The following is a 14,578-nucleotide window of genomic DNA, read 5'->3' as shown; positions in this document are numbered from 1 at the left end:
ATAGAAACTAATTTGTAATAATGAAAATAAAAATGAATTATTCCAAGATATGGTGAATGTTCATAAATGGGTACCTTGTGTGCTTATATGTGTGTATGTATAAAGGACACACATTTTGCAAGTTATTTCCCAAACAGAATCAGCATTAAAAATCAGTGATATTAAAATATAGGACTGAGAACAGGTTAGATTTGCTCATTTAATTTTAATAGAAAAGACCCTGGCTGTCCAATTTGGGAGATGAATATCTATTCCACTTTTTAATAATATAGTGAAATAGCAGTCTATTTATTTAAATACTGCTCCTTCAAATTACTTTTCTTTTTTTATAAATGTATAAATTTGTGAGTCTGCCATTATAGCTGTTTAAGTAACACACACACATAAAGGCCTGTGATATGCAGGAGACCAACTGGGAGAACAATGCCTGTCATTGCTACAGACGGAGGAAGCAGGTCAAGGAGGGGGTTGACAGCTTTGAAAGAGCACGTATTCTGCATGAAGAATTTAAGCGTGCTGCTTGAAAGCACACTGCTTGCATAGTGAATGGGGAAAGTTTGGTTTGCAATGTTTGTAGTCGTGTATGCTTGTCAAGAGCAGGGCTCATTAGCCCCCAACAGAGCCACAAATGCAAAATGTAAGTTAGTCCTAGAGCAGACAATGTTCCTAAAGGTCAGCAATAGTCTTCCTCGGTCACGAGTGGACGGCGATCATAGATATGTATATACTTTATTTAAAAGCAGCAGAAATTCAACAAAACCTGTTACTCTGAGCTTCATGTTACCGTTCGTCGGACAGTTTTTGTTAAACCATTTTTTTTTTCTTTTAACAAAAACTGTCCGACGAACAGGAACGTAAAACTCAGAGTAACAGGTTTTGTTGAATTTCTGCTGCTTTTAAATAAAGCATATTACTCTACCCCTGGTATTTGAGTACTCTTTTTTCCACCTTGTTTCACATTTATGTGTTTACTCTGGTATACATGTGTATATATATATATATATACACACATATATATATATATATATATATATATATATACTTCAATTTCTCTTCTTCTCATCTTGTACTTTTAACCTCCCGAAAAGGTGCTAAATGGGTCTTAGTGTGTTTTTTAAGTTTATCAGTTCTTGAAAATGCTTTGGCACACACTTCACAACTATATGGCTTCTCACCAGTATGAATGAAAGCATGTCTATGCAGATGATAGTTACGGCTAAAGGTCCTGCTACAAACTTTACACTTGAATGGCTTTTCCCCTGTGTGGGTCATTCGATGGCGGTCTAGGTGGTAATTTCTACTGAACTGTTTACTGCAAATGTCACACTTGAAAGTCTTCAATGATGGAATGTTGCACTTATTTGGTTTAGCTGCATTTGGGCCATGACTAACAACTTGATGGGCCTTCAAATATGACAACTCAGTATATGACTTGCCACATATATCACACTTATGATTAGCTACTTTGGCTCCCTTCTTATCCGGCCCTGTTTTCCGTCGTTCTATCTTCAGTTTTGGAATCTGCAGTGGAGTAACATGGGCTGGCTGTGTACAAACGTAGCTGTCTTTTTCTGACATTGTGTTGATGGAGGAAATGGTGAATTTTGAATGTTATGCTATGAAAAATGTCTCAGTTAGAAAAGATGGAGAGTATATCAACCATTGTTAACATTTCAGATCTGAAAAGAAATAAGGAAAAAAAAAAAAAAAAAAAAAAAAGGAGAAAAGTTAGTTATACAATTTCACAATGAACACAAAATCATATAAATACACTCAAACACACACATATGGCAGGCTTTCATAGTTTCTGTCAACCAAATTTACGCATATGCTTTGAAACAGATTTTGTAGTATCTTGGGAGGGTCATTTTGCCAATGAGAAACATATGCAATGGTTCTATTTCACTTCTTTTTTTAATTATTAGTCAACTAGTTAACTATTTAACCAATTAACCAATCAGTTGCCTGATTAGCCATTTAGTAAATTAATTAATTAGCTAGATTTGTAATTTCATTGCCATCTGTAACCTCATCAATGAATGGTGATGAAAGAAGTCTGACAAATTTAGTTAATTGATAGCTTGACTATAGCAAAATAGTTAACTAGTTGCCAATAATAATGATAACAACAACAGAATTGAAATATAATCAGTGCGTGAGCTCGTTATTGGCATAATGACTCTTCCCACAAAATCATTTTGATTTCTTATCTAGTCTTAAATATACTAATATAAAATAAAATCTAGATTTCTATATCTGGGTTTGTAGTGATGATGAGGGGAAAATTAATTCGTACTTAGTTCATTGTGGGCCTGATAGTTTAAAAATTTCTATAAAAACTTGATCTCACAATTTAGTGATCTCTCATGGTGATGCCATATATATTAACAGAAAGAAAACTGCTTTACTAAAGTTAGGACTTCCTGAACAGCTGTCAACCAGTACACTCCATACTAGACTATTTTTCATGTATTACAATGATTCTTCTAATACACACAAACATTTTAACCACTTAACATTCTTATTACTGTGTCAAATGTACTGCTTATTTATTCTCATTGTTTTGTATTAATCATGGCTTATCGCATAGCTTCAAGATTTTAATGATGTGATAGTATATTTTTAGAATGACATTGTCGAGTAGGTGTGAGAGACTTGATCTGGCCAGTTTGAACATAAGACAGATAAAATGTTCGGGCTTGCTATGGCTGGTTTAACCCTTTAGCATTTAAACCGGCCATATCTGGCCAAAATATTCTACCTACTTTAGGTTCAAACAGGCCAGATCTTGCCTCTCACACCTACCCTACAATGTCATTCTAAAAATAAACAGTTATAACATCAAAATCTCAAAAATACATGATAATCCAGGATTAATTTCAAGTAATGTAAATAAATAAGCATTTTATTAGACAGAATAGTCTGAATGCTAAAGGGTTGAATGACTATATATACTTATCATTATGATGACTAGTACTGATTTGCGGATAATGAATTCCTGCAAAGCTGAGTTCACAATACTGGTTTTATGCCCAGGTTAGAGATAAATCCAATCATCATCACCATTATCATTTAATGTCCATTGTCCATGCTTGCATGGGTTGAATGGTGTGACCAGAGCTGGCAAGCTGGGGAGGGAGCTGCATCAGACGCCAGTCTGATTTGGCATGGTTCCTTTGGCTGGATGCCCTTCCTAATGCCATTCTATATTACTATACACGTATCACTCGTGTCTTATCTTATGTAATGTTTAAACATCAAATAATCATTCTCTCTCTTCTCTTATAAAATTAAAACCCTATAGCTTTCTTTTACTTGTTTCAGTCATTTGACTGTGGCCATGCTGGAGCACTGCCTTTAGTCGAGCAAATCGACCCCAGGACTTATTCTTTGTAAGCCTAGTACTTATTCTATCAGTCACTTTTGCTGAACTGCTAAGTAACGGGGACGTAAACACAGCAGCATCGGTTGTCAAGCGATGGTGGGGGGACAAACACAAACACATAAACACACACATACATACATATATATATATATATATATATCTCTATATAAACGGCAGTTTGTCTGTGCGTTTTCTGTGTGTCTGTTTCCTCGTACCCTCACTCTGACCACGGCTTTCAACCGATTCTGATGAAACTTGACACACACATAGCCCAATGTCATAATTCAAAACTAACGCAGTGAAAATTTTGAAAAGTTCCCCCAGTTCTGAAAAAAATCGATAAATTCGACATGGGGTCGAGAATCAGAAACCCAAACCACAGACCGTCTAGGGGACGCAACTCCACCTTTTTTAACTCTCAAAAAAATTTTACCATCATTTTTTTCCCATTTTTTTCCTATTTTTTGGCTATAACTCTCTAAAAATGCTTTATAGTTATTTCCCTTACAAACCTGAGCAACGCCGGGCGATACTGCTAGTATATATATATATATACATACATACTTATATATGACAGGCTTCTTTCAGTTTCCGTCTACCAAATCCACTCACAAGGCTTTGGTCAGCCCGAGGCTATAGTAGAAGACACTTGCCCATGGTGCCACGCAGTGGGAATGAACCTGGAACCATGAGGTTGGTAAGCAAACTACTTACCACACAGACACTCCAGTGCCTATGTAAGAAACTAATATTCATTAATACATGTGGTAGAACAACGAAGTAAACAATATCTTACTGCATTTAGTTTTGTCCCTATATGTCTATAATTCAAACCCCAAAAAGTCATTCTTGTATTTCATTTCTGTAGGGTCAATAATGAATGAAGTAGGTAACAAGGTTAGGTTAAAAAGATAATGTAGGATTAATTCAAAGCAGTCTTAACAAACAAGATTTACATTTGACAGAATAATCTGAATGCTAAAGAGTTAATTTATTATCTTCAAAAGAAAATTATTGCTTCTTACATTTATTCATATTAAACCTTTAGAGACACAAGGTGTTTTGGTAAGTGTAACCAAAAAGACCAAATTTTGTTTTCTGTTAAGAGTGAAAATGTTGGATGCAAGTAGAAAACAAAGGATAATGTGTCTAAAACTGCTTTATTAGTATGTAAAATGATATATATTATATAATTTTATATTATACTAGCAGTATCGCCCGGTGTTGCTCAGGTTTGTTTCGACCCTTTAGAATTGGAATTTTTGAAAAGTAAAAATTTTGCATTATGTAGTTTGTTATTCTCTTTAAGTGAACATTTTTCTGTTTGAAATACACTGAAAAATGGCGACACAGCAGTAAAAAAATAGTTAAAAGATAGGGATTTTCATAGAAAAAAAGCACCTTTTTGATGTAAATAATTTTTGGTGTTAACATGGTTCGATTTGAATTTTTTCTTCTACGGAAGGAAGAGCAAGCTTTCTTCTATCATACTCTCAATTTTGGTCAACTTGCGCAATTTTGCATCAACTTGGAGGAGATAGTGTTAGTTGAAGGCTACCAAACCTGCCATAAACAGATCAACTGAAAGATGATCCTTGATTGGCTATTACATTTCAAAACGTTTGTTTCATTAGGCCGATGAATCGGCCTCAAAGTTCTTTCAGCTTGTATCACTTTGGCTGATCAATTGGCCTGGGTGTTGCAAGAGGGTTAAATTATATTTCTATCAGCTTACACAAACACACAACCTCCATCAACCAATGAGAGAGCATCTATGCCATCACAGTATTAATTGTATTAGCCAAATCTCCCATAACATTAGGACACACAAAAAAACCAAAAAAAAAACCCACCTTCTTAAAATGTAAGATACACTGGACAATTTGTCCTAGATATACAAAAAGATGAGATAGTCATGGTTGGAATGCCTTTACTCATAGTATTGCACATTAGAGCTAACCTGTGCTGCAGTACAATAATACATATATTGTATATTCAACAGTATTGTGTTGGTGTTTTGGCAGGGTACCCCAATGACATTTCAGCTATTTCTGTTCAATGGCTAAAGCTTTCCTGCTTTTATTATTCATTGTGGAAATGACTAATGTCAAAAAAAACCAAAAAGGGAAAAGAAAAAAGCACACTGTAAAGAGACCACTTTTAATAAGTAGATTTCTCTCCTCCTTTTCTATGTTGGTGTAAATTATGTCAAGAACTAGGTGTGAACATTGACAGTTGAGATAGTATTAATGGAAAATTATATGAATAGGTGGCTCCCAAACTAACCTAGAGTGACACCTTTCAAATGGACAACTGTGTCAGCAAAGAGAGAGAGAGAGAGAGAGAGAGAGAGAGAGAGAGAGAGAGAGAGAGAGAGAGAGAGAGAGAGCAGTCATTTAGTGTGTACTAGAAATAGAACCAAACCTTCCTGAAATCACACCCTATTATCTTAAAAATGGAAGGGCATATTAGATAATGCAATCCTAGAGTTAAAGAAAGATGAGATTGTCAGTGCTAGAACATCTTTGGTGTTAAATATGCTTTATCAAGGCTGACATGCAGTTAAACAACAACAACAACAACTAAAACATTATGATATGATGAGGGGGAAAAAAGCTAACTGACTATCTTGAATGACATAACAAGACTAAAGTTATCCCGTTTTTTTGAGGGTTTCATACAGTGACTTCCATCTCCTTTCTAATATAGATTAGGCTTAATCTGTTTGCTCTGGAATCTAATAGTGATTTCTTTTGAAGAGACATAAGGTGGATTTTGCTTGGAAAGAGTACTTAGTCAAATGAATGACCCAAAATATTTGTACATTTAGACACCGGGAGATATTTCAACTTAGAACTTAGAGGAATGAAATATTGCAATATGTTAATCAAGTGAGTTCAATTAGCTAAATTGACACATGGATGAAAGCACTAAAATCACTAAGACTGATATTTACCAGTAACAAGTTTAAAGCAGATAGTTCCATGGTTCAACTCCTAGATAGATCAACTTATGGTTCCATGCCACCATCAGAAATACAAAAAGTGACAGACCAACCAAAAGATGAGCAATGACTGTGGAGATGAGATGTTCAATGAACAAGATGCCTTATCCATTGTATCACACAGTCACTGCTTTTGATTAAGCTTTAAACTGAAATGAAAATCCTTTTGGAATTTCTGTGCACCTGTAAATCTAGAGAGGAAGGACTGATTGAAGCCGATAGTGGGGACCTTGTGGTGACATACAATATGGGTGCAAAGAGGGAGCAAGATGAACGATTCAAAAAGTGACTAGGCGAAAGTAACATAAGACTATATATTTTCTAGAAGCAAAGGTGGCTACTTTAGAAGCAGAAAAAAAGATTGAGTGAAAAGATAGCATATCTGTGAGCCAGCAGTTGGAGTGAATTGATGAGTAACTTTGTATGAACTAGTTAGGTGAGGACATCAGTATGTGTAATAAATAACAGCATTGCCTCAGAGGTAGGGTTGGTATTCCATTGTGGGTTTCACTTGAGCATTATGAATGTGTTTGTGAACAAGTGCCTTGCTGCTATTAAAATTTACAGTGTCATAAAGTTTACTTAATCATGTTCTCTATCTCTTGAGTTCAAATACTGCCAAGTGTTAATTTAGCCTTTCAAGTTAGGGGTCAATAAACAATTACTGGAACAACACATCATGTCAAGAAGCTTTATTTCTTATTCAAGATTTTAAACACAAATCATCTGCAGAACTAAGGTCCTGTTAGAAATGAGAATTTTGAGGTGCTGCTGCTGTTTGTTGAGCGAAGCGGTCTTCGTTCCAGAGTGGGAGAAGTCCGAAATGTGGTCCTTTGCTATTCGTAAGACCCGCAGAAGAGAAAGCAGGTCAACCCCCGACACCGAGAGCATTGACGGATGGATGAATGCGCATCCAGGCTCAGCGGTTGCATAGGAAGTCGGGGACAAGAAATAGGAAGAAAAAGTGAGAGAAAGTTGGAGCGAAAGAGTACAACAGGGGTTGCCACCACCCCCTGCAGGAGCCTCGTGGAGTTTTAGGTGTTTTCACTCAATAAACACACACAACGCCCGGTCTGGGAATCGAAACCGCGATCCTCCAACCGCGAGTCCGCTGCCCTAACCACTGGGCCATTGCGCCTCCACTGCTGCTGCTACTACTACTACTACTACTACTACTACAACTACTAACATAACCACCATCACAACAACAGAAATAAAAAAAAATAATCATCACCCACACTGCTGGATTAAACTGTTGGAAAGCATTCAATAAAATGCCATATTTTTGTCTATTTGGAAGAATGTAGAATGTAGGCTGCAATGAGACATCTGGAAATTTGAAGTTATTGTAATTCTATTATTGGTACAGAATGCACAGATAAGGTTAAGTATTCAAAGATAACTTATGCCCATGACTCCCCTTGTAAGGTGATAATACATCCAAAAATTCCTGCAATCAATAACATTAAGATATAAGAATAATGGTGATATTAAAGAAATCCAACTCTCTTTTGTTTATATAGCAAACTTAAAATAGGGTGGATCTAAAAATGAACTTGAACTAATTTTCAAGATAGTTTTGCCATGATGTTTGGTCAAGAGCAATATGTAATCATTGCTGTATGGTAAAAGCAGAAGAATCATAGGATGATTCCATGAGAATGTCTCGTTAAGGAATTAAGAAATATATACAGTAAACTCCTACATATTTGGCACCACTAAGACCAGAGAGTTGCCAAATAACTGAAGATTCCTCACTTTTTAAATTACTATAACACATAACAAAACTCATTGAAACTCTATATACACATCAGTATTATCATTGATATTCTGAATATAGGTTGAAATGAGAGATATAAGAAGAAATAAAAGTATAATTCAAATAAAGAACAAGTTTTATCCACTCAATTAAAATCGGGTGCTGTAAATAGCAGTAAAATAAAATACTACTGTGAAGCAACAATCCATTTCAGATACAGCAAAAACTTTCATTTAACAGCAATTAAATAATTAACACAAATTAGCACAAATTCTCTTGTCTCTAATTAACAACACACTTTCTATTACTTTTTTCTGGGTGCTGGTTGCTTGAGACTTCCATCATTATCATCATCATCATCGTTTAACGTCTGCTTTCCATGCTAACATGGGTTGGATGATTTGACTGAGGTCTGGCGAACCAGATGGCTGCACCAGACTCCAATCTGATCTGGCAGAGTTTCTACACCTTGATGCCCTTCCTAATGCCAAGAGTTTACTATAAAAACGTTTAGAAATATTTAGACAGTATAAGAATACAGTTGTTCAGTATTAATGAAAGGCAGAGTTAAAAGAATATTCAACATCATTTAACATCTGTTGATAACAATGAATATATTGATAAGTCTGAACCTAAACATATATTTGTATTTGCTAAATAAAATAATAGAAATAAGTAATCTTCATTTGTTAGTTAAATTTGACAGCTTAGGAAATAAAATTCAAATGGTCCATAAAAATGGGTTAAGGAGGAAAGTTTTCCAAATGCATGGCTTTGGGTTCAATCCTACTGTGTAGCATCTAGAGCAAGTGTATTCTACAGTAGCCCACTAGGCTGATCAAAGCCTTGTGAGTGGATATGATAGATGGAAAGTGTAAGAAGTCAGTAACCAGTCATACATATCAAAACAGGAGATTTGAAAAAGTTGCACATATAGGAGAAATATGTAAAATATCTCCTATTTGAAATTCCTGTAAGCTGGTGTCACATAATTGCCACCTGTGCCAGTGGCATGTAAAAAGCACCCTTTGAAAGTTGGGCCTCATGGTGGTGATGACAAGTGACAGACCGTTGGGAATATTCTGTGCTTGAGAAGACTTATCAAGTCAAGTGAAATCATAGTTGTGACTGATCATGGCACCTGTGCTGGTGGCATGTAAAAAGCACCCATTACACTCTTGGAGTGGTTGGCGTTAGAAAAGGCATTGAGCTGTAGAAACCATGTCAAATCAGACTGGAACCTGGTGCAGCACTCCAGCTTACCAGTTTCGGCCAAACTGTCTAACCTAGTGTTTCTCAACCTTTTTAACCTTGTGTAACCCTTAAAATAAATTACATGTCTCAAGGAACCCCTGCACAAAAAAAAAATTATATACCATATCTTTCCCATCGTAGTTCATATAGTAAATATATATATACATATGTATATATATGAGGAGACCCACTTCGGTCATGAATGACCATGGGATTGCACCTAGAAAGTTACCTTCCGAGGCACAAGTCCGGGCAAGTTTGTTTATGGAAAGCCGGCAGTTGCCCATGCATACCAGCCTACCATCTCCACACCACTGATGTTATCCAAGGAAAAAGCAAAGGCCGATACAGCTTGGCACCAGTGATGTCAGAACTCATTTCTACAGCTAAGTTAACTGGAGCAACATGAAATAAAGTGTCTTGCTCAAGAACACAACACGCTGCCCAGACTAGGAATCGAACTCACAACCTCACGATTGTAAGCTCAATTCTCTAACCACTGAGCCATGCGCCTTCACTATGTACATATATATATACAGGGTGTCTATAAATTACAGACATCACTAAATATATCCCCAATGATTGTTATTTTTTTTTATAACATAATAGGTTAGATAGGATGATGTCTATATTACAATAACCAATAATATGTTGTGCATGTATTACGATAATGAAATTAACATTAGCTATCCTCACTCTCTCGTGGAACACCTAGGAACCTTTTGCAGAACTCTAGAGTTCCGGGGAATCCTGGTTGAGAAATGCTGGTCTAACCCATGCCAGCATGGAAAGCAGATGCTAAATGATGAAGATGATGATATCTCCCATAAGAAATTCTTCAAGGAATCAAATGGTAGTACATAATAGTATATAGATATATATTTGAATTTTCTGTCTGGAAAATCTCTGATAGGAGATATCTTATATGTTTCTCCTGCATGTACAATTTTGGAATGCCTATTAGCAAATGGAACATGTATAATGCGGAATAAATAGTACCAGAAATTTTTCAAATTTTTCTAGAATTTTCCACTTATGCATATAACTCACACAAATATAATCTATCTTTTATCTATTACTTGTTTCAGTCATTAGGCTGCAACCATGCTGGAGCACTGCTCTGAAATTTTAGCTGAATGAATGAATTGACCCCAGTACTTCTTTTTTAAACCTGGTACTTATTCTATTGGTCTCTTTTGTTGAACTGCTAGGTTACAGTGACATAAACACACCAACACTGGTTGTCAAGAAGTGGGAGAAAGACTAGTACAAAAGTGCACACACATAGATATACACTTATATATACACACAAACACACACGCAAACATTATATATATATATATATATATATGATGGTTCTTCTTTCAGTTTCTGTCAAACAAATCCACTCACAAGGCTTTGGTCAGCCCAAGGCTATAGTAGAAGACACTCACCCAAGGTGTTATGCAGTGAACCTGGAACCACGTGGTTGGAAAGCAAGCTTCTTACCACACATCTAGATACAGATTTTGAATATTGGAATAAGCAGATGTGCTTCAAGAGGACACAGCTTTAGATTCAACCCTATCTACATTATATATTTGTGTGTGTGAGTGGAGGCGCAATGGCCCAGTAGTTAGGGCAGCGGACTCATGGTCGGAGGATCGTGGTTTCGGTTCCCAGACCGGGCATTGTGTGTGTTTATTGGGCGAAAACACCTAAAAGCTCCACGAGGCTCCGGCAGGGGGTAGTGGCGACCCCTGTTGTACTCTTTCACCACAACTTTCTCTCACTCTCTCTTCTTGTTTCTTGAGTAACGCTGTAATGGACTGGCGTCCCGTCCAGCTGGGAGGGACACATATGCCACAGAAACTGGGAAACCGGGCCCATGAGCCTGGCTAAGCTTGAAAAGGGCGAAAAAGGCAAAAAAAAAAGTGTGAGTGTGAGACAGAGAGGAGGCAGAGATTGGAGAGTGTGGGTAGGTGGGTGAATGTAAGACACTTTTCTGTCCCTCAATACTACTTGCCCCAGTTGAGAAGTCTTGTCCTGCAAGTTATATGGTGGCTTGTTGCTGGTGCCACATAAAAAAAAAGCACCTAGTACACTCCGTAAATTTGTTGATATTAGGAAGCCACAGTAACCAAGCCTAAATAAACAGCAGAACTTGGTGTAGTCTTCTGACTTGCCTGTTCTTGTCAAGCCATTCATCCAATGCCAGCATGGAAAGTGGTCATTACATGATGATGTGAGGATGATATGGTGCCTTGTTGTAGTCAACAACAGAAGTGTTAAGACCGGTCTCTCTAGTGGTGTAAAGTACTTGTGGTGGTACCATGTAAAAGGGCCTGTGCGATACCACATAAAAGCACCTGTGTGGTGCCACATCAAAGCACCAGCACATTCTGTAAAGTGGTTGGCATTAGGAAGGGCATTCAGCCATAGAAATCATGCCAAATCAGACTGGAATCTAGTGCAGCTTCCCAGCTCTGGTCAAACAGTCCAACCCATGCCAGCATGGAGAATGGATGTTAAATGATGGTGATATGTGTGATAGTGTCTCCTTGCCTTGATACTGTGTGATAGTTGTAAACAAGTGCTACTGTCATGCAAGCAGTGTCTTTCATTTCCAGTCTTCTGTGAAAACATTACCTTGTCTTAGGTATCATGCCCTGTGATTGAACCCCAAAACACAAAGTTTAGAAGCAAACTTCTTAACCACATTGCACTATCTGTGCCTGAAACCAGTAAAATAATAAAAAGTATATATATATATATATATATATATATATATAAGCTGCTGATAATCCTGTGTATAACCAGTTTCTGGGACAATTTACCACAAGACAACAATAAAATGGTAAGTCAGTAGCTTTGATTAGAAGGGAAGACCTGAAGATAATTGTAACACCACAAGAACAGGCTCTGACAACCAGATACCATAATTTAATGTCCGTTTTCCATGCTGGCATGGGTTGGCTAGCAAACAGAGCAGCCATTTCAAAGCGTTGCTCATCAGGTTAGGGCCCCAGTTGCCTGCTACAGAACAACTTTTAGCAACTTCAACAGCAAACAGGGATATTATAAAGGGAAGGTACAATAGGAAGCAGTGCATCATCCAGGCATCAAGTTATCCTTAGACAGAGGATACCTGATCTGAATGCTTGCAATCAAATAGATTTTGTCAAAGGAACCCAAGGGTCAGATGGTTGTACTAAGCCAAGAAAACAGATTATATCACCATCCCATAAAGAGTGGAGCCATATGGTCATATCGTGGCACCTATATTAAAATGCAACCACAATGATATTATTTTTTTTTTTTTTTACAACGGCATAGGGACACAAATTGCTAATGGTGGGGATAAAACCGATTGAATAAATTGTGGAAGGATGAAAAGTGGAGTCTACATCTCAGGGATTTTAACGAGTAATGTCGAGGGGAAGGACGTAAGTGAATGTTATTAATAGTATAGTCTTACATAGAGAAATGATCTTAGATTCCAAGGTGGTAGAGGGGAGATAATAGCATTAACTAGAAGCATTACGAGAGTGAAGTGGTTTCATCAACACTAGTTTGAAACCGGGTCTTACTACCAAAAAGCTAGAACCACATTAAGAAGGGACGTACATCGTAGATTTTTAGTCCACGGAAGTGCTGTGATGCATATGCGTTTTTCAAATTAACGATGTGTAATCGAACGGTTCTTTATGGTTATTCGAAACTCGATCGCGTTGTCACACACAATGATAGTTAGAAATACATTTTAAAGCATTTAAAATATATATATATGTAAATAACCCAATTTGATTAAATACAAGAGAGCGAGTGCGAGAGAAGAGATGACAAAATGTAGCAGACTCAATAAACCCGGCACAATTTTTCTTTAGTTTAAACATTACAATAATTTCATACATGTATTTCAATGTTTTTGCACCATAAGACTCGACGCAGCACACGGTTTTAGATTATAGTTTTACTTATAATAATTTCTTATTAAAAATAACAATGACTAATTATTATTTCTTTATTTTAATAACGATAAGGTTGGTTAAGGGTGTTATTTCTTTCATCAGAAGGAAATGATTTAGTATGATAAATGATATATTGCAGAACTCTATTACCTAAATAGATTATTGTAGTAACATATGCATACAAATAATTTTTTTATAAAAGCATGTATTTTTAAAATAACATCTAAAGTATTAATTATATATTATCTAAAGAACTAAAACGAACAGAAAAATGTATCAAAACAAGAACAACGCTGCAATAATAAAAAATAATTCGGCAGCTAAATAAATAACCACAAAGAGAAGGGGAAAAGCATTTAGACAGAAAGAAAAAAAAAATCTACGACTGCAAAAGGAAGGAAGAAAATATACATTACAGATGAAGGGGAAACAACGATGTTAAAGGGGAACTAATAGTAACAAAGCAATAAGGAATACGTTACCAGGTTTATATAGTAGCATTATATCTAATGTGATAAAACGACGCCATTTATTGCAAGGAAGAAAGTGTAGAGAGTGATGGAGGCGGTGTCGAATTTTATGTTTACCCTGATGTAATTATTCCTTTAAACTGTGTCATTTAATCATTATTATCGTAGAAAGAACGACGAAGTGCTAAAAAAAATTAACGTGAAGTGCCACATTAAAATTCTAGAACTTTTAGTTTCGCAATTGGTATTCTTGCTAACTACTTTATCTTTTTTTTTTTTTTATTTTCATTCTTTTTTTTTTTTTTACAATACGAGTTATATTTCGATATTCATTTTAATTAATTATAACATCGTCACACTTTCTAAGAGAAGTTTGTAACTATTCAAAGAAAGCCACTTAAAAAAAATTGAATTAAAAGTACTTTGCTGCTTGCAAAATTTATAGCTTTTAACTGGATACGCTCATTACATTTAATTTCATCTCTATATATTTGGAGTTCAATTTCATGCAACCGACTTTGCCTTACATTCCTCTAGAATCAATAAACTTAGAAACGTGCTTGCACTCCATCATTTACTTTGCCTATACTCCATCCTACAAACATCTTATATAGCGCGTGCTCATATATACAAACATACACGCGCGCGCACACACACCACAGAGTCGGGCTTCCACACAGTTTCCGTCTACCAAATTCAGTCAAAAGGCATTAGTTGGCTCGGAGCTATAGAAGAAGAAACTTACACAAGGTACCG

The 14,578-nt window shown here is 36.2% G+C and overlaps 1 protein-coding gene across 1 annotated transcript; it reads right to left on the bottom strand.

Annotated features, from left to right (window-relative positions):
• Nucleotides 1–990: 990 nt before the first annotated feature.
• On the bottom strand, nt 991–13,993 carry LOC115217452 (zinc finger protein 233-like). Its single transcript, XM_029787158.2, has 2 exons — nt 13,835–13,993; nt 991–1,679 (listed from the first exon to the last, which is right to left on the bottom strand). Exon 2 carries the CDS (start codon nt 1,576–1,578, stop codon nt 1,060–1,062), a length of 519 nt encoding a protein of 172 aa, XP_029643018.1. The 5' UTR covers nt 1,579–1,679; nt 13,835–13,993; the 3' UTR covers nt 991–1,059.
• Nucleotides 13,994–14,578: the final 585 nt, after the last annotated feature.

Source organism: Octopus sinensis, linkage group LG1, assembly GCF_006345805.1.
Source record: "Octopus sinensis linkage group LG1, ASM634580v1, whole genome shotgun sequence".
NCBI lineage: Eukaryota > Metazoa > Mollusca > Cephalopoda > Octopoda > Octopodidae > Octopus > Octopus sinensis.
Note: the sequence above shows the minus strand (reverse complement) of the source record. Positions and strands in the feature narration are given on the sequence as shown.